The sequence below is a fragment of the Pantherophis guttatus genome, chromosome 17, assembly GCF_059756535.1.
Source record: "Pantherophis guttatus breed Tessera chromosome 17, ASM5975653v1, whole genome shotgun sequence".
Taxonomy (NCBI): domain Eukaryota; kingdom Metazoa; phylum Chordata; class Lepidosauria; order Squamata; family Colubridae; genus Pantherophis; species Pantherophis guttatus.
The window spans coordinates 11,364,516-11,384,332 of NC_142079.1; the positions used below are offsets into that span (position 1 = coordinate 11,364,516).

At 41.0% G+C, this 19,817-nt stretch overlaps 1 protein-coding gene across 1 annotated transcript in view; it reads right to left on the bottom strand.

The window, feature by feature from the left end:
* Window positions 1–3,401, bottom strand: part of MMP17 (matrix metallopeptidase 17) — a 111,455-nt gene extending 108,054 nt beyond the window's left edge. The window contains exon 1 of the mRNA XM_034435845.3: window positions 3,217–3,401. Within this exon, the coding sequence (XP_034291736.2) occupies window positions 3,217–3,399 (183 nt within the window). The 5' untranslated portion in view covers window positions 3,400–3,401. The remainder of the gene's footprint in view (window positions 1–3,216) is intronic.
* Window positions 3,402–19,817: the final 16,416 nt, after the last annotated feature.

A 19,817-nucleotide genomic window follows, 5' to 3' on the forward strand; every position in this document is an offset into this window, starting at 1 on the left:
TCTCATAACAGCTCAGGAGGGAGGGCCACATTTTTGAAATATTTTCAAGGACGAGAAGAAAGAAAACTTTCCGTCAGCTTTGGCTCATTTATGATAACTTCTGATCTTTGCTACCACTTTTCAAGCAAACTGTCCTTTGCTCCCAACGCTGCACATTTAATCTTCGCCTTCCCCTCCGAGCTTCGTCGGAAAACCTTCGCCGGTATGTTCCACCTCATTTGTCCAGCCCAAAACCCTCTTCTCTCATTCGTGGGAGGCTTTGTCTTGCCACCCAATCCGATCCATGCCAAAATCATCATTATTATAAGTTGGTGCTTATTAAAATCCCTCCAGGCGTGTTTTTGAAATGCTGCCTGCCGCGTTTCATTTGTAAGAAATATTATCTTTGGAGTATTTCGTGACAAGTCACCCATTGCTTAGCAACATCGCGTTAGAGTGATTTTTGCAACTAAGTTCGTAATCCTTCTCGTACGAGGAATTATATCACTTGGCAGCTGAGACAACCTCAGGCTGATCCACTGTTTTCCTGCAGTGCAGCACAAGGCCAGGGGAAAGCAGGTGGAATCCAGTTCGATCATTCAGGTTGGTGTATTTGTCGGAGCGGGGGGTGGGGGGGGAGATGAAAAAAGAGATCCCTTTCGTTATTACCTTGAAAGTAAATACCTACAATTTTATCCAGTGGTGAAATCTGAACCGATTTGCTACTGGTTCGCTGGTCACGCTTGCACGCTCCACGCGTGCATGCACACCAAATGTGTGCTGCGTGCACATGTGTAATATGCACCAAAAGGAGGCTTGGGAAGGTAAGTAGAACAGCGAGGGGGAGAATCAGCTGTGTTGCGCGATTTAGCTTAGCTAGAAAGCAGGATTTCCTGCTAAAGCTAAACCCGCGGCACAGCTGATCGTCGGAAATACTAGTTCAGAGGAACCGGTAGCTTTTTAAAACTATCGGTTTGCCCGAACCGGCAGCTTTTTAAACTGCTGGTTCAACTGAACCGGAGCGAACCGGTAGCATTTCACCCCTGATTTTATCCCAAGCTGTGATGGAGTGAATGGCCGGTACCATGTGCATCATTAAAGATACACTCTGAGAATCACTAAGGAGCAGCCGTCTTAAATTGCTTCCTCCCTGGAAGATTATCTAATCTTTGACATCTCTTTGCTCTCTGGAATGCAGCCCCTCCCTCCTGGGAATCCAGACCACATTCCACCACACTCCCTGTCAAACAGATACCATCAACTATTTTCTTCTAAAAATCTTATGCTAACTCTAGCTAACCAAGTCGCTCCAAACTTGGAATTTGCTATTTCTTATCTAGAGCAAGGGTTCCCAACCGGGGATGCAAGATGATATTCCAGGGGGGTGAAAAAACTTGGATTTAGAAGTTTCAAAATTATAGTGCAGTGATGGCTAACCTTTTCTGGACCGGGTGCCCAAAGCGCATGCGAATCCCAAAATACAATATGTGTGTGGCCCCCCACACGCATCCCCACATGCATGTGCCCCCCACACGTGCCCCCCACACATGCATGTGTGGCACCCACGCATGTGCCCCACCCTCTGTGCATGCATGCATGCCCCCGCCCCCCACAAAGACGCAAAGACCAGCTGGCTGGTTGGAGGTATGCATGCATGCGCAGCGGAGCTGAACTGGGGTGACAGCTCATGTGCCATCAGAGAGGGCACTGCTTGCCACCTCTGGCATGCGTGCCATAGGTTCGCCATCACAGTTATAGTGTATATGCCTAATTCAAACCAGATATTTACTTTTGTAAGGGGTGCGAGAATATATCAGAAGCGTTCTAGGGATGCGGGGAATAGAAAAGGTTGGGAAGCCCTGATCTAGAGGTTTAAAAGAATCATGAGAACCTGTTTCCTACTCAGTGTAAAACTAGAGATAGGCATTATCAGAAGGAGACCTGACAGCACACAATTTGCTAGAGAGAAGTTCCCTGAAGATGGGCTCCAGCATGAGTCTGAAAGCTTAGAAGACAAAACCTCTGGTCCCGGTGACCGACCCAGATCGAATCCTGCAACATTATCCGGAGACACGTACATTCGCCTTCATTCGGGAGACCTCCTAATCCAATCAGCCAAATACTCTCTCAACACAAACACAGTTCTACTTGGACCAACCAGTCATAGAAGATGACCAGAATGAGCCAGAGGGAAGGGTCAAATGCGTCATCAGTCTCGAGTCCCTGCGTGCCCACAAGAGATCTAAATTCATCCTACCTTGAATTTTGTTGACTCTTATCTAGTGCCTATTTGAATTATTATTATCTATTTTTATTATTATAATTATAATTATCTATAATTATTATCTAGTGCCTATTATTGAATTATCGAGTCTGTCATCTGCACCTCTATAAATGTCTGGTTTGGCTCTGCAACCCAACAAGAGAGACACAGACTTCAGAGGATAATTAAAACTGCAGAAAAAACCATGGCTACCAACCTGCCTTCCATGTAGAACCTGTGTACTGCACGAGTCAAAAAAAGGGCTGTGAAAATATCTACAGACCCCTCACATCCTGGACATAAACTGTTTCATCTCCTACCCTCAAAATGACGCTATAGAGCACTGCACACCAGAACAACTAGACACAAGGACAGTTTTTTTCCTAACGCCATCACTCTGCTCAACAAATAATTCCCTCAACACTGTCAAACTATTCACTAAGTCTGCATTACTATTACTATTAGTCTTCTCATTGTTCCTATCACCCATCTCCTCTCACTTATGACTGCATGACTGTAACTTTGTTGCTTGTATCCTTAAGATTTATATTCTGTTTCCTAGTATGATTCGATTGCTTATTTGTACCCTATGACTATCATTAAGTGTTGTACCTTATGATTCTTGACGAACGTATCTTGTCTTTTTATGTACACTGAGAACATATGCACCCAAGACAAATTCCTTGTGTGTCCTATCACACTTGGCCATTCAAGAATTCTATTCTATTCTATTCTATTCTATTCTATTCTATTCTATTCTATTCTATTCTATTCTATTCTATTCTATTCTATTCTATTCTACTCTACTCTACTCTACTCTACTCTACTCTACTCTACTCTACTCTACTCTACTCGCTTTAACTGTTAAGAGTCCAGATTCTTGTAGAGAATGTTAGCGTACAATCAACCTTTATATTCATTTGAATTGCCTGGATTTCCTGATTTCGTTGGCACCTGATACCAGTTCTTCTTACCTTCACAGAGACGTGTGTGGTAGATGATGGACACAGCAAATGGAGAAGGCATTTTGCTTTTTCAGAAGTGACAATCAGGAAATCACAGTCTATTGGATTTGAAGGGCAATGTGGTGATGATATTTCAATTGGATGATATTTTGGATCACCCGCTAGAATCCTTGATGGTTTCGGAGCGACCATTTAGCTAGGGGGAAAAAAAGAAGAAGAAGAATGTCAGTATGATACTTGATAACAGCTGAGCATTTTCATAATTAAAAGGATGAACTGGGATATTTTTTTTTTCTCTCTCAAGCCCTGGCATTTTATTTCAAAAGTGAAATGGATTTAATCGATAAATATCTGGATTAAATCAAAACTGCACAGAGGAACAGAAAACTGCATTTATGTTATCAGACATAAATCCTCCAACACTGTTACTGGGGATGAGATGCAGATCTAAATTGTAGAATTGGTTTTCTTTTTTTTTTATAAAGCCATTTGGTCCCTTCAGCAAATAAAAATAACCCAAAACCTGTTTTTGCTTTCACAGCCACAGAGAAAGAATCTCAGCATCCAACATTTGCAAATTTGCTTGCTTGGTTTAAATTTGATGCCATTTAAAAAATAACATCTCATTTGGAAGTGGGCACGAAAAGCTCAGGCCATGAATATTTTGCTTTGCAGCACAAGCTCCCCTCGAAAACTACTTTTCCAAGATTGCTGGTAGGCTTAACACACAACGCAACATTGGACAATTCCAATTTTTCCAATTTTTACCATGTGTCTGTTGCATGAATTCTATGCTGCTCCTTTGCAACTGTTTGCCTTCTTTTTTTTTTTAAAAAAAATACATTTTATTAAGTTTTCCAAGTTAAAATCAACGTAAGACAAAAACATTGATTATACATAAAAACAAAAACCATACATTCCCCTCCCTCCCTCCCTCCCCCATTCATAACACTAAACATACAAACACGTCTATCCCGGCAGATAATATTCCTGCCCTCATTAATAAATAATGATGCTCACAACACAGAATAAAGTAAATTGTCAGGTTTCGATGCTATCTCAAAATAAATGAATTTCCAAACTGCCGATCTTTGAGGAAATTTTCTGATCCTGGCTCTTTCACGGTCAGTACTGACCTTTACTCCCCAATCCCTCCCTTTCCGATCCCCAATTCTCTGCTTCTCATTGGCTATCTTCCAAGTCACTTTCCTGATTCCTTCTTCGTCAGATCACAGGAATGTCTCCCCCCTCTCCCATCTCCGAGGAGACAGAATCTTCAAAGCGATTTAGTAGGCAAAAGTTCAGGCTTCTCCTCCCTTTATTATATGTCAGTGCTGGGACGCTGACATAAATATTCCCCAAATATGGTTTTCATACAATTATCTTTCAATCTAGATAAGTATTATCTCTCCTCATATTGACTTAGGCCCTCACTTCATCTCAATCCTTTTATTCAACCACCGATACCACCTGCCCCAACTTTGAAAAAAAATCAGAATCCTCTTTTTCTTTCAACGTCTGCCTTCTGTGGAATTTGACAGGGTGGCAAACCACTGGTACGTAAACAGAGAGGAAATTGCATCCCTTCTACCACTGATGATGTTGCCTAGTTGGGTCCTGAAATGTCTTCAAGAAAACAACCAAGCTCAGAGAGAACCAAGGACCCCACAGTCCTCCTCCTCTTCCTCCCCTTCCCCCTCCCTTCTGGCACTGATGATATTACCTAGTTGATAATGAAACATCTGCAAGAAAACCACCGCCAAGCTCAGAGAGCGCTAAGGACCTCACATTCCTCCTCCTCCCTTCTAGCACTGATGATGTAACCTAGTTGGGTCATGAAACGTCTGCAAGAAAACCACCAAGCTCAGAGAACACCAAGGACCTCACCGTTCAACCCTGAGCTACAAATATTCTCTTCTGGAATAGTGTCCACTTTCTAAAAAGACCAGGCAAGGGAGCTACACCAAGACTTGAAACGTGACCCTGAAGCCATCAAGTCTAACCCCCCGTTCTTTGGAGGAACTCAAATGAAAACCTGTCTGGGAGATGGTTACCCACCCTTTGCTCAAACACAGCTGCTGAAGAGAAGTCCACCCACCCTCTCAGTACTTGATTTTTTTAAATAAAGAAGGCTTTTTTAATGTTCATATGATGCTTAATTCTTTGGAACTTGCAACCACTCTTCTGTGGCGTCCTTGATGCTCTCTGAGCTTGGTTGAAGTTCAACTCTTGGGTGTCTATATTATCCTCTTCTATTGAAACAATTATTCCACCACGAAAGAAGAACATTGTGGCTTTCACTTGCATGACAACCTACAAAGAAGCGAAAGAATGCTATTATTACTTTTCCAAGGCTAATGCTAGATGAGATAGCATTAGGTAGGCAAGAGGAGCCAACTTCAAGGAAGCTGCTGTCCCTAGACGACAGCCTACAGATAATGAAGTTTTGCACATCAGCTTTCTCTAAGCAGAAATATCGGTCCTCAACCCCCATAATTCCATTTCCTGCAATAAACATACTTGTTTCCCAAATGTTGCATGAGGAACTGATCTGTGTAACCCAATATGCATCCATCCATCCATCCATCCATCCATCCATCCTTCCTTCCTTCCTTCCATCTATCCATCCATCCATCCATCCATCCATCATCCATCCATCATCTATCTACAGTATCTATCTATCTATCTATCTATCTATCTATCTATCTATCTACCATCCATCCATCCATCCATCCATCCATCCATCCATCCATCATCTATCTACAGTATCTATCTATCTATCTATCTATCTATCTATCTATCTATCACCATCCATCCATCCATCATCTATCTACAGTATCTGTCTATCTATCTATCTTCCATCCATCCATCATCTATCTATCTACAGTATCTGTCTGTCTATCTATCTATCTATCTATCTATCTATCTATCTATCTATCTATCTATCTATCTATCACCATCCATCCATCCATCATCTATCTACAGTATCTGTCTATCTATCTATCTTCCATCCATCCATCATCTATCTATCTACAGTATCTGTCTATCTATCTATCTATCTATCTATCTATCTATCTATCTATCTATCTATCATCCATCCATCATCTATCTACAGTATCTGTCTATCTATCTATCTATCTATCTATCTATCTATCTATCTATCTATCTTCCATCCATCCATCATCTATCTATCTACAGTATCTGTCTATCTATCTATCTATCTATCTATCTATCTATCTATCTATCTATCTATCTATCATCCATCCATCCATCTCTCCTCCTCCTCCTCTTCTTTTCTTCCCTCCCTCCCTCTAACCCTCCCTTCCTTCCTTGATAACCTCCCCACATCATGCTCCCACTCTCTTCCTCCCCGCAAACCCCACTCCCTTCTACCACTGATGATGTTACCTAGTTGTGTCATGAAACGTCTGCAAGAAAAAAAGCGAGCTCGGAAAATGCCAAGGACCCTACAATCCTAGTCGTCATCATCATCATCATCATCATCATCATCATCATCATCATCATCCTCCTCCTCCCAAAGCCCACTCCCTTCTAGCACTGATGATGTTGGGTCATAACACGTCTGCAAGAAAACCACCAGGCTTAAGAGAGCACCAAGGACCCCAACAATTCAACCCTGAGCTACGAATAATCTCTTCTTATGAAGCCTACAAATCTCATTATTCTTTGTCATTGGCCATGCCGTCTAGTTATGTTGGAAGCATCAGTTCAGCAACATCTAGAGATTTAGAGGTGCTCCAGTCCTTCGGGAGAAGGATGACTAAGGAGCTGCTGATCCAGTTCTACAGAGGAATTATTGAGTTTGTCATCTGCACCTCTATAACTGTCTGGTTTGGCTGTGCAACCCAACAAGACAAACACAGAGGATCATTAGAACTGCAGAAAAAACCATGGCCACCAACCTGCCTTCCATGGAGGACCTGTATACTGCACGAGTCAAAAAGAGGGCTGTGAAAATATCTACAGACCTCTCGCATCCTGGACATCAACTGTTTCAACTTCTACCCTCAGAACGACGCTATAGAGCACTGCACACCAGAACAACTAGACACAAGGACAGTTTTTTCCTCCATGCCATCGCTCTGCTAAACAAATAATTCCCTCAACACTGTCAAACTATTCACTAAGGCTGCATTATTATTAATCTTCTCATCGTTCCTATCACCCATCTCCTCCCACTTATGACTGTATGACTGTAATTTTGTTTCTTGTATCCTTACAATTTATATTGATATTATTTCCTAGTATGATTCGATTGCTTATTTGTACCCTATGACTATCATTAAGTGTTGTACCTTATGATTCTTAACTAATGTATCTTGTCTTTTTATGTACATTGAGAGCATATGCACCAAGACAAATTCCTTGTGTGTCCAATCACATTTGGCCAATCAAGAATTCTATTCTATTCTATTCTATTCTATTCTATTCTATTCTATTCTATTCTATTCTATTCTATTCTATTCTATTCTATTCTATTCTATTCTATTCTATTCGTTAAGGATATTCTTGGCTCATAACCGATGTTGTGGGTTATTGAGCAGAGTACCCTTTGAGTAAATGCATGAAAAGCGATTAGGAGTGGTTGTGAACAATCACTGTTAACATACAAACACACTGAGTTGTTGTAGTTTTTACTTTTAGAAAAAGTAAAGCAAAGTCCAAAAGCAATCCAAGTGATACACAGATAAGACGAGAGTTAAAAGATCAATCCAGGGATATTTCAAAAACAAAATCTTATTACCAGTTGTACTCCATACACAATAAAACAATTCTTCTTGAGTTTCACAACAGGAACAAGTTCAATATCAAAACATTCAATAAATAGTAGAAAGCAACATGTAGCTATGATCAAACAGTGTGGCAGCCTTGGAAAGCCTGAAGGAAAGCCCACGCTTTTCAGATTCAGGATTTCCCAGATGTGCCAGTTTACCTATTCTAGGAAAGAGAACTTTGGAAAATGCCTTACTGGGAGTTGGGGGTTTTCTGGAACGCGGACATTGTGATCATGCAGAGAGATCAGGTAGAGAGTTATAGCAAATAAGCAGGTAAAATGGTGTAGTATCCTCACAAGCCATGATCCTGACTTCCCTTAAGTACATTGGCTACAGAGCTTAGCCAATCAGGATACAAGATGATGCAATACAGTCTTAAAGCAATATAATACCTTTCTGACTGCAAACATACATTGTTGGTTTATATATTGCCTGACCAACTAGTTAGACAAATAACCATTTCCTAACATTATTCTATTCTATTCTATTCTATTCTATTCTATTCTATTCTATTCTATTCTATTCTATTCTATTCTATTCTATTCTATTCTATTCTATTCTATTCTATTCTATTCTACTCTACTCTACTCTACTCTATTCCATTCTTTATTCTTTATTCTTTATTCTCCTTCCTTCTTTCCTTCTTCTTCTTCTTCTCCTTCTCCTTCTCTTTTTCTCTTCTCTTCTCTTCTCTTCTCTTCTCTTCTCTTTTCTCTTCTCTTCTCCTCTCCGCTCCTCTTCCCTTCCCTTTATTCCTTATTCTATTCTATTCTATTCTATTCTATTCCATTCCATTCCATTCCATTCTTTATTCCTTATTCTATTGTCCTTCTCTCCTTCTCCTCTCTTCTCTTCTCTCTTCTCTTTTCTCTTCTCTTCTCTTCTCCTCTCCGCTCCTCTTCCCTTCCCTTCCCTTCCCTTTATTCCTTATTCTATTCTATTCTATTCTATTCTATTCTATTCTATTCTATTCTATTCCATTCCATTCCATTCCATTCCATTCTTTATTCCTTATTCTATTGTACTTCTCTCCTTCTCCTCTCTTCTCTTCTCTTCCCTTCCCTTCCTTTCCCTTCCCTTCCCTTCTTTATTCCTTATTCTATTCTCCTTCCTTCCTTCCTTCTTTCCTTCTCATTCTATTCTATTCTATTCTATTCTATTCTATTCTATTCTATTCTATTCTATTCTATTCTATTCCATTCCATTCCATTCCATTCCATTCCATATTCTATTCTATTCTATTCTATTCTATTCTATTCTATTCTATTCTATTCTATTCTATTCTATTCTATTCTATTCTATTCTATTCCATTCCATTCCATTCCATTCCATTTTCTATTCTATTCTATTCTATTCTATTCCATTCCATTCCATTCCATTCCATTCCATTCCATTCCATTCCATTCCATTCTCTTTGCTCTCCATTGCTCATTTGGAAGACATTACCATCAACAGCCTTGGAAAGCACAGGTTCCCTCCTTCCTAGACCTGTGAAATGTTGCCCTTTGCAAAAAAAAAAAAAAAAAAAAAAAAAGCAGCAGCGATAGTTGAACTGCTGCCTTTCTCATTACGGGTCTTTAATGAGCTTTTTGCCATTTTTTTTCCCTTCATGGGGAAATAAAAAAAAAAAAAAAAGATAAAGGACAGAAACCGTGCGCAGCAGGGTGACAAGCAGCTGACCAATTTAATTGGCAGGTGTCCTTGGTCACCTGGAGAGAGTTCTGCGAAGAGGACTCTCTGCAGGCCAAACATGTCACACCGGGGGGTGCTTCAGGAACCATTCCCCCCACCCCACCTCTTCGAAAGCATCAATTTTAAATGCTCTTTCCTTTGGCGTAATTGACTAGTTGAGTGACATCAGAAAGATGCTGGGAACACTGATTTATTTTAACTCCACCAAATGTCTTTTGAGTTGCTTTGCCAGCCGTGTCAGAATTAAATTAGGAGCCGTTCCAAGCAGTTGGAATGGTTCCACCGTTAGTCCTTGTAATGGTATGTGGGAAAGACCTTGGGAGACGGGTGAAGAGACGCTGCCAAGGGGCAGGGGGGAGGTCAGATAAGAGACAGCCTAGCCCACAGCTGCATAAATGGGTGGAGAAAAGGCTCAGAAGGGACCCTCCCTAGTTTCTCAGGCTGTAAAAGTGACGGCTGTAACGATATGTGGGAAAGATCTTGGGAGAGGGAGGCAATGCCTATAGAATAATCAGATAAGGGACAGCATAGCCCAGAGCTGCATAATGGGTGGGGCACAAGATTAAGGAAGGACTCTCTCTGGTTTCTCAACCTGCAAAAGAGGCAGCTGTGAGAAAGATCTTGGGACACAGGGGGATGCTGCCTAGGGAGCAGTTGGATAAGAGATGGCATAGCCCAGAGCTGCATAACAGGTGGAAAAAGACACTCAGAAGGGACCCTCCCTAGTTTCTCGGGCTGTAAAGGAGACGGCTGTAATGGTATGTGGGAAAGACCTTGGGAGAGGGAGGCAATGCCTATAGAATAATCAGGTAAGAGACAACCTAACCCACAGCTGCATAAATGGGTGGAGAAAATCCTCAGAAGGGACCCTCCCTAGTATCCTGGGCTGTAAAAGAGATGGGGGGGGCATTGTACTTTCAGATCTGCAAGATTCTGTTAATATCGCTTTTAATAAAATAGATTGTGATTGCTATTTGATTTACTCCACAAGGTTGACATAGCAGAGTTGGAAGGGACCTTAAAAGTCTTCTAGTCCAACCCCTTGCTCAAGCAGGTATAGTATAGTACCATTCCAGACAAATGGAATCTAATCTCTTTTTTAGAAACCTCTAGTGATGGAGCATCCACAACTTCTGGAGGCAAGTTGTTCCACTGATTAATTGTTCTCACTGTTAAGAAATTTCTCCTTGGTTTTAGACTGGATCTCTCTTTAATGATCTTCCACCCATTACGTCGTGTCCTGCCCTCTGGACAATTTGTAGAATAAGTCAATCCCCTCTTCTCCTTAAAAGGTAAAGGTAAAGGTTCCCCTCGCACATATGTGCTAATCATTCCTGACTCTAGGGGGCGCTGCTCATCTCTGTTTCAAAGCCGAAGAGCCAGCGCTGTCCGAAGACGTCTCCGTGGTCATGTGGCCGGCATGACTCAACGCCAAAGGCGCACGGAACGCTGTTCCCTTCCCACCAAAGAGGGTCCCTGTTTTTCTACTTTAATTTTCAACGTGCTTTCGAACTGCTAGGTTGGCAGAAGCTGGGACAAGTAATGGGAGCTCACCCCATTACACGGGATTACACTAGGGATTTGAACCTTTCGATCAACAAGCTCAGTGTGTTAGCCACTGAGCCACCGTGTCCCTTTTTTTCTCTTCTCTTTTTTTCTCTTCTCCTTAGGATAGTCCAAATTGTGGGGCTATCCCATATGCTATTTCTTTTCTTTTTTTTTAAATGCAGTTCTAACACAGTCGGTGTATTTAAGAGGTGGGGGGAGCCAACTCTTTGTTTAAATGGAAATTTAGGGTTAGGGTTAGGGTTAGGGTTAGGGTTAGGGTTTAGGCGTTTTCAGCGCATCGAATCTCATTCCAGCTCTTGCAATGACATATCGTAACGATCATTTTGCCATGATGGGCACCTCACAATACTTGTATCCAGCACCCAACCTTTTCCCTGGGCTGCGTTTTGAGCTTTTGAGTGGTGACTTGGAGAGAAGCCCATCCCAAAGCAGCAGATGGGGGTGATGACAAAACCCAAAATTTGATTTCATTCCTATGTAAGCTTAATTGCTAATAAAAGGGGGGCGATTCTGCCGTTGGATATTTACTCATTCTCTCTTTCCGCCACATAACACGCAAATCTGGAAACTTACCCTACAATTTAAACAACAATCACCTTTCACGATGATTAAGGAAAGGCGGTGATTATATGATACAAATCCTCCATCGGTTGTCAGCCCCCGTCTGAGTCACATTCTGACAGCGCTGCTTTTTGAAGGAAGTATCTCAGATGGAAGAAGGCCTGGGCTGGGAGGCCAACTTCTTCAACAGAGGCCCTTTGTGCACGGAAGGCGAGGAGGGCGCAAGAAAGAACTTTACTTGGTGTAAGTAGGGGCAAGGCGGAAGACAATTCTGATCTCGAGTTTAGAGACGCAATTTGACTGCTTCTTAAGACTCTTTCTTCTGCTAGGTATTCAAAATGGACTGTGATTAATACACACACACATATGTCTATACCCATACACACACATGCATATACATATACCGTGTTTCCCCCCAAATAAGACCGGGTCTTATATTAAATTTTGCTCCAAAAGATGGTTTATTTTCCACTTAGGTCTTATTTTGGGGGAATTACGGTACTAAATGCCTCCGTCTGCTGACGATCTTAACTGGGGCTTATTTTTGGGGTAGGGCTTATATTACGAGCATCCTGAAAAATCATGCTAGGGCTTATTTTCCAGTTGGGTCTTATTTTCGGGGAAACAGGGTAGCTGTGCTTTCTCCCCCCACCCGCCCATGTGGATGTGGGTGTGTGTAGACTTTCTTTCTTTCTTTCTTTCTTTCTTTCTTTCTTTCTTTCTTTCTTTCTTTCGCATCAGAATTTCATTTTTCAATGTGTGCCAGTGTGTTCATAGAAAAAAATGACAATAAAAGTGATCTTATCTAGTGACAATAAAGGTTCTTATCTTATCTTATCTCATCTCATCTTATCTTCTTACCCTGTTTCCCCAAAAATAAGACCCAACTGGAAAATAAGCCCTAGCATGATTTTTCAGGATGTTCATAATATAAGTCCTACCCCAAAAATAAGCCCCAGTTAAGATCGTCAGCAGATGGAGGCATTTAGTACTGTATTTTCCCCAAAATAAGACCTAACCAGAAAATAAGCCCTAATGTGTCTTTTGGAGCAAAAATTAATATACGACCCGGTCTTATTTTGGGGGAAACACGGTATCTTATCTCATCCTATCCCATCCAGAAAAATCTGGAAGCTTAAGAGCTGATTCTGAACTAACCTGCTTGTTTTTCACCCTCGCTTGCTGAGCAAGGGAGAAGATGAAATCTTCATACAGCTTTTTCCTGTTGTAAAAGTCTCAGATTTTCAATTCTATTACAAGTCATGCAACAGCCAGTCAAGGCCAGGTCTTGCAGTCTCCTAATCACAGCAGGGCCATGAAGTCATGGTTGTAGGAGATGAGCAGAGGGCAGGGTTAAATGCCTCGTCAGTTTGGCATCATTAGGCAGCCACAAGAAACCCAAATCCAGTCCTTCCTTCTTTCCTTCTCCCTCTCCTTCTCCTCCTTCTTCTTCCTCCTCCTCTTCCCCTTCTCCCTTTTCTTCTCCTTCTCCTTCTTCTTCCTCCTCTTCCCCTTCTCTCTTTTCTTCTCCTTCTCCTCCTTCTTCCTCTTCCTCCTCTTCCCCTTTTCTTCTCCTTCTCCTTCTTCTTCCTCTTCTCCCTTTCCTTCTCATTCTCCTTCTCCTTCTTCCTCTTCCTACTCTTCCTCTTCCCCTTCTCCCTTTTTTTCTCCTTCTCCTTCTCCTTCTCCAACTCTGTTAATCTGTAACTATTGTCTCTGGATCCTGGTCATCGCCCTGACACTTGGCCAAACACTCAGTGATTCCCAAAAAGAAAAGAGATCCCATTTCAAGTCTTTCTCCTTTTCTGATGTTTGCTTGGAAACAAGCGAGTCTATGGAACGAGTCGCCGACGTTCACTTCCAAATACTTAAGAGACGGCTTTGCTTACCATTTTATTGTATGATCTTTCCATTTTAAACCTGTGGCTCTGGAACACTTCAGTCCTTCCCTGTGGATTTTTTTTTCCTGCACGACAGAAGCATTAATTCAGACACTGGGTAATGTAAAACATTCCACTGCATCAGGGCGATAGTTAGCACAATCAAAATAATAGGCATTGTTAATTACGGATGTTGTTTTGTGGATCTTAAAAGGTCACCCTCTGGCACTTTTTAAAAATCAAGGTGCTCTCTAGATGTTAGAGATGTTTTGACTGATAATCTAGAAGTTCCTCTTTGGTTTTACCAAACGATATTCCAAAAATATCAGAACTGATATTTATTCATTCATTTATGTATCTAATTGATATAGCCACCCCATCTTGCAAACAAGCAACTCTGGCCAGAGTACAACAAATATTTTATTTATTAAACTTATATGCATTTTTTATTACGTCCATTATTTACTACATCCGTTATTTATTACTACCGTGTTTCCCCAAAAATAAGACAGGGTCTTATTTTCTTTTGACCACCCCCCCGCCCCACCTAAGGAGCTGCTGATCCAGTTCTACAGAAGAATTATTGAGTCTGTCATCTGCACCTCTAGAACTGTCTAGGTTGGCTCTGCAACCCAGCAAGGCAAACACTGGTGTAGGGTCTCCTGCTTGAGTGGGGGTTGAACTAGATGACCTATAAGGTCCCTTCCAACTCTGTTAATCTGTTATCTGTTATCCCACAACTTCTGAAGGCAACTTTTGTTCCATTGGTTGATTGTTCTGTCAGGAAATTCCTCCTTATTTCCAGGCTGAATCTCTCCTTGATCAGTTTCCATCCATGATTCCTTGTCTGGCCTTCGGGTGCTTTGGAGAATAGCTGTACCCTGTCCTCTCTGTGGCAGCTCCTCAAATATTGGAAGACTGCTATCATGTCTCCCTTGGTCCTTCTCTTCACTTTTCCCTTCGCTCTTTGCTTAACAACTCTTGCAAGAAAGGTTGTAAAATTCATTTAACAAAACATCTCCCTTAGGAACCAGGATTTTGGGGCTCCATCGTGGTCGTAAGTCGAGATCTGCCTGTAGTTTCAGTGCGAAGCCCGTTTGATTGAATGCCTGAACTGAACTGCCTTAAATGCTTGGGAAATCAAATCTAATAAGACTCGGCTGGGTTAGAATTGATTCAACTATTCAGAAAAGAAAAAATAATCAAGCCAAATGGACCGGATGCAACTTTTTTTTTTTCATTTCCCCATTCAGCAAAGCAAACAAGTCAACCAATCCAAGATTTCCCCGAGTCAAGAATCTAACCTCAATTGACTCTTATTTGACTCAATTTTCTCAATTGACTGGCATCGCTTGGCGTAACGCGATAACCGAAACATGGGCTTGCTTGACTTCACCACTGTAAAGCCAGAGACCAATGGTCTGTAAAGATTGATTGCTTGCCACTTTCGGTGAACTCTTGTCTGCCTGATTTGAAAGGTTAAAAAGAGGCATCCATATACGTAAGAAAAAATTCTACAAGGGAGAGAAGAATCTAGTTTATTTTCCCAGCTCTCATTTCTCAAGAGAGAAATATTGTTCATATAACTATCGGTGTAAATGCATAAAGCTCTTTCATATTTAACCTTCAACGCAGAGTTGATTTTCAGCATGACAAAACATGTTAAATAGGATTTCAGGTGGAGGGGAGGAAAAAAAAAAGATATTGGAGAGAATATTGGATATTGGAGAGCCTTGGTGGCGCAGCAGACTAAAGCACTGTTAAGTAACACCAGCTGCCTGCAATTACTGCAAGTTCAAATCTCACCAGGCTCAAGGTTGACTCAGCCTTCCATCCTTTCGAGGGAGGTAAAATGAGGACCCGGATTGTGGGGGCAATAAGCTGACTTTGTATAAAAAAGAACCCTGCTTAGGAGGGGCTGAAAGCTCTACTAAGCAGGTATATACAAAAGTATGAAGGCTATTGCTTAATGCATTGTAAGCCGCCCTGAGTCTCAGGAAAAGGGCGGCATATAAATCAAATCAATCAATAAATAATAAATAAATATGAGGCCAAACATAAAAAACTCATTTAACTAGGAACCTGGGCAGAAATTTTGGAAGCTAGGCAGTGGAAGAGGGTAGAAGTGGGAGAAATACCTAGACTGAACAGACAAGAAGCAAATGCAGACAGAGATAAAGATCCAAGAGAGGAATTTGGGAGGCAAGTCAAAAAAAAAAAAAAAAAAGAATAGCAATTGAAGTATTGAAGTGGGCAAGAGACGATGGATAGATGATTTCTCCTTTTTGTTGTTTTGATTTGCTTCTCCTTTTCTCTCTCTTTCTTTTCTTTTTTTTTTAGGTAGGTGACATGACTAGAAGTTAGGTAGGATAGAAAGAAAATGTTTCTTTAGTAAAAGGTGACATGATTAAAAGTTAGAGTAAGTGATAGAAATAAGAGAAGGGGGAATATTAGTGTATACATTTTTATATAATAAAATAAAAGTAATAACAAGAGAAAACATGGAATAATTGAATAATGACAGACTGCAACTTAATACAAATGTGTATCATTATTAGAAATTATACAGGTTGACTGAATGTAACAACTATGATTAATTCTACTAGTTTTATTTGTATTAGAATTTATGACACTCAGGTGCCACACTGTTCTCGCATTGATTTCAGAGGTGGCTTTCAGCAGGTTCTGACCAGTTCTGCAGAACCGGTAGCGGAAATTTTGAGTAGTTTGGAGAACCGGTAGTAAAAATTATGACTGGCCCCGTCCCCATCTATTCTCTGCCTCCCAAGTCCCAGCTGATCGGGAGGAAATGGGGATTTTGCAGTAACTTTCCCTGGATTGGGGAGGGAATGGAGCAGGGGTGAAATGCTCCCGGTTTGGACCGGATCGCCCGATCCAGTAGCGATGGCGGCAGGTGGTTCAGAGAACCGGTAGCAAAAATCCCTGCGCCCTCCCCATGCCCAGCTGATCATCAGAGGCTTTTTTTTTTTACTTTTAAAAGCATTTTTTCTACAACCTCTTTGGCCAAAAATATGCTTTTAAAAGTAAAAAAAAAAAAGCCTCTGATGATCGTGCGGCTCAGCTGGGATCGTCAGAGGCTTTTAAAAGCATTTTTTCTACAACCTCTCCCAGCTGAGTTGCCTGATCGTCAGAGGCTTTTAAAAGCATTTTTTCCCCTGCAACCTCTTAAGGTTGTAGAAAAAATGCTTTTAAAAGTAAAAAAAAAAAAAAAAAAAAAAAAAAAAAAAAAAAAAAGTTGGCCACGCCCACCCAGTCACATTAACACCCCCCACCAAGCCATGCCCACAGAACCGGTAGTAATTTTACATTTCACCACTGGAATGGAGATTTTGCAGTATCCTTCCCCCGGAGTGGGGTGGGAATGGAGATTTTGCAGTATTCTTCCCCTGCCCTGCCCACCAAGCCACATGCACAGAACTGGTAGTAAAATTTTTTGAAACCCACCACTAATTGATTTGATATTTTTGTAAAAAATAAAAAAAGAAAAAAACTTGAAAAAAAGAAAAAAAAACTCATTTAACCCCAGGTTTTCACTTCGGATCGATATTATTCAGAGACACATCTTAATCATTGAAGGATAAGAGTTTGACCTTTCCCTTGAATTTGATAGATCTGTATTTACGGGCTTCATTAAGTGATAATGAACAAGCAAATGTTGGGAGAAATTAAAAGGTTAAGGAAGAGAGAGATCAGAAAATATTTTGTCTCGTTTCACAGGGAAATCTATCATGGCCCGAATCTTTACCATTACTCAAAGTTAAGATAATGGTTTGGATTTTTTTTTTAGAAATTTCATCCACTGGAAATGCAGTTGTTCATTCTGGAAGGTCAATTTTGGCAAAGAAAATCCTCCGTTATGCTTTGGAGAATAGCTCGGCTCCCTCTTCTTTGGGGCAGTCCTTCAAATATTGGAATGCTGCTTTGTCACTCCGAGTCCCTCTTTTCATTAAACTAGACATACACCATTTCAGCAACCGTTCTTTATGTTTTAGCCTCCAGTCCCCTAATCATCAGATTTATCTTAATCCTTGAATTTTTCTTTATTCTTGGATTTTGCTTTGTCTGCTGTCTAAACATACCTTTGCTAAAAACCCTGGTGATTTGCTGTCAGGTCGTAAAGATGACTGGTAAATCCAATACAACTAGATTTTGTTGATGGTTTTGTAAGGTCCCAAAATATACTTGAGTCACCAGAATGCCAAAGAGAGTGACTCAAGACGAGGCTTGCAAAAAAGCAGATTTTATTTATGGCCAAAAACAAAATACTGGGTGGAACTATATCCAGAACATACAGATACAATACAGATACAATGCGAGGAAATAGCCACACCTTGGGGAAGGTATGGCGTCCTTTTATACCCTCAGAGACGTCAGCTTAGTACCCAATTCTAGCCTCCTAATTTATTCCCTGTTACCCTGCAAGGGGGAATAGAAACTTCCCAATTAGTCATCTTAAGCATTCCTTTGCTTACTTAACTGGCCACTTAGCCCCTGGCTCTGGAAGACAAGATCTTATCCAGATCAAACATAAATTAGGGCTGAGGTGTAAATTATCCCTTTGTTGATGGCTGTAGTTCCAACAGAGATACGTACCATGCTTTTAGATGGCACAGAAAGAGATTGATATGAGTTCAGGTCAAATGGCAGGGACATAACGTTTGACAAATACCAGATACATTTCAGAGGCCTAATAACAATATGTTTGTAACAGGAGATACAAATAGAAAGGAATAATATGTATTACAGGAACCTAATGGTTACAGAATCTAGCATACCAGTATATCATATTCTAGTATTATTTATTATATCATTATTGTTTCCCTTCAGTTTGGTTTTCATTTTGCGTCACGCCCAGTCCAAATCCTAGGATCACATTTTATTGCAAGATGATGGGTGTCTTGTAAAATGGCTCTTTGTAGTGCCCCCCTCATTTTGGAGAGAGGAGGGCTACGGGGGAAAAAACTTTCTCCCCCCCCCCCAAATCAGCTCTGTTCTCTTGTCTTTAACTCAGTGGTGAAATCCAAATTTTTTTATTACTGGTTCGTTGGGTATGGTGTGGCTTGGTGGACATGGCAGGGGAAGGATATTGCAAAATCCCCATTCCCTCCCCACTCCTGGGGGAAGGATACTTCAAAATCCCCATTCCCTCCCCCCTCCTGAGGGCAGGATATTGCAAAATCCCCATTCCCACCCCACTCCAGGATACTGCAAAATCCCCATTCCCTCCTCACACCTGAGGGAAAGATATTGCAAAATCTCCATTTCCTCCCCACTCTGGGGCCAGCCAGAGGTGGTATTTGCTGGTTCTCCCAACCACTCAAAATTTCTGCTACCACTCTCCAGAACCTGTCAGTCCCTGCTGGATTTCACCCCTGCTTTAACTCCACCAGAAATTACTTGCTTTCGTAGGGCTAGAAATGAAAAGACGGGCCTACAACTGATTTTCAGAGTATTTATTCAATCAAGATGATTCGGCCTCATTTTGGAATGAAGAAGAGAAACTAAGGAAAGTCTCAAAAAAAAAAAAAAAAGTTTAGAGGTTTTGCTTTAGAAAAAAACACCCACCACAGAAAAATGACACTAAGCCCAGCTATTGGAGTTGAAAATAGCCCTGTCTGTTAAACGGCAAGCCTTTTCTGAATTAAAATTATTTTCTCAATTCCCGTATCGGAATCGTTTAAGCACACTTAGCCAGACTGAAAAGGCCTCCCATTTTCTACAGCAAAAATTAAAGGTATTCTTTATAACAGTTACCAAATGTTAAACTTAACTGGCAATTTGCAACTGTGCATTGACAGAAGTTCCTCCGTCAAACATCTATTATGGATGAAGGGGGAAAAAATATATTTATCTGTCATGAATTCTTGCCTGTAATCTTCACTGGGGTCAAATGTCACTTAAGAAGTGTGGCATTTGCTGGGAATTTTTTTATTTTTTTTTTTACATTAAGGCAGGCTGGAATGAACCTTCCCGATTTCTTCTCTTTCAAAGCATTTATTCCACTTTTGGAAAGAAAAGTGAAGGTCCTAGAGGGCAAAACGCCTGCATTTTTGAAAAGCTCTCGTCTCTCGATGCGTCAATTCGATGTGAA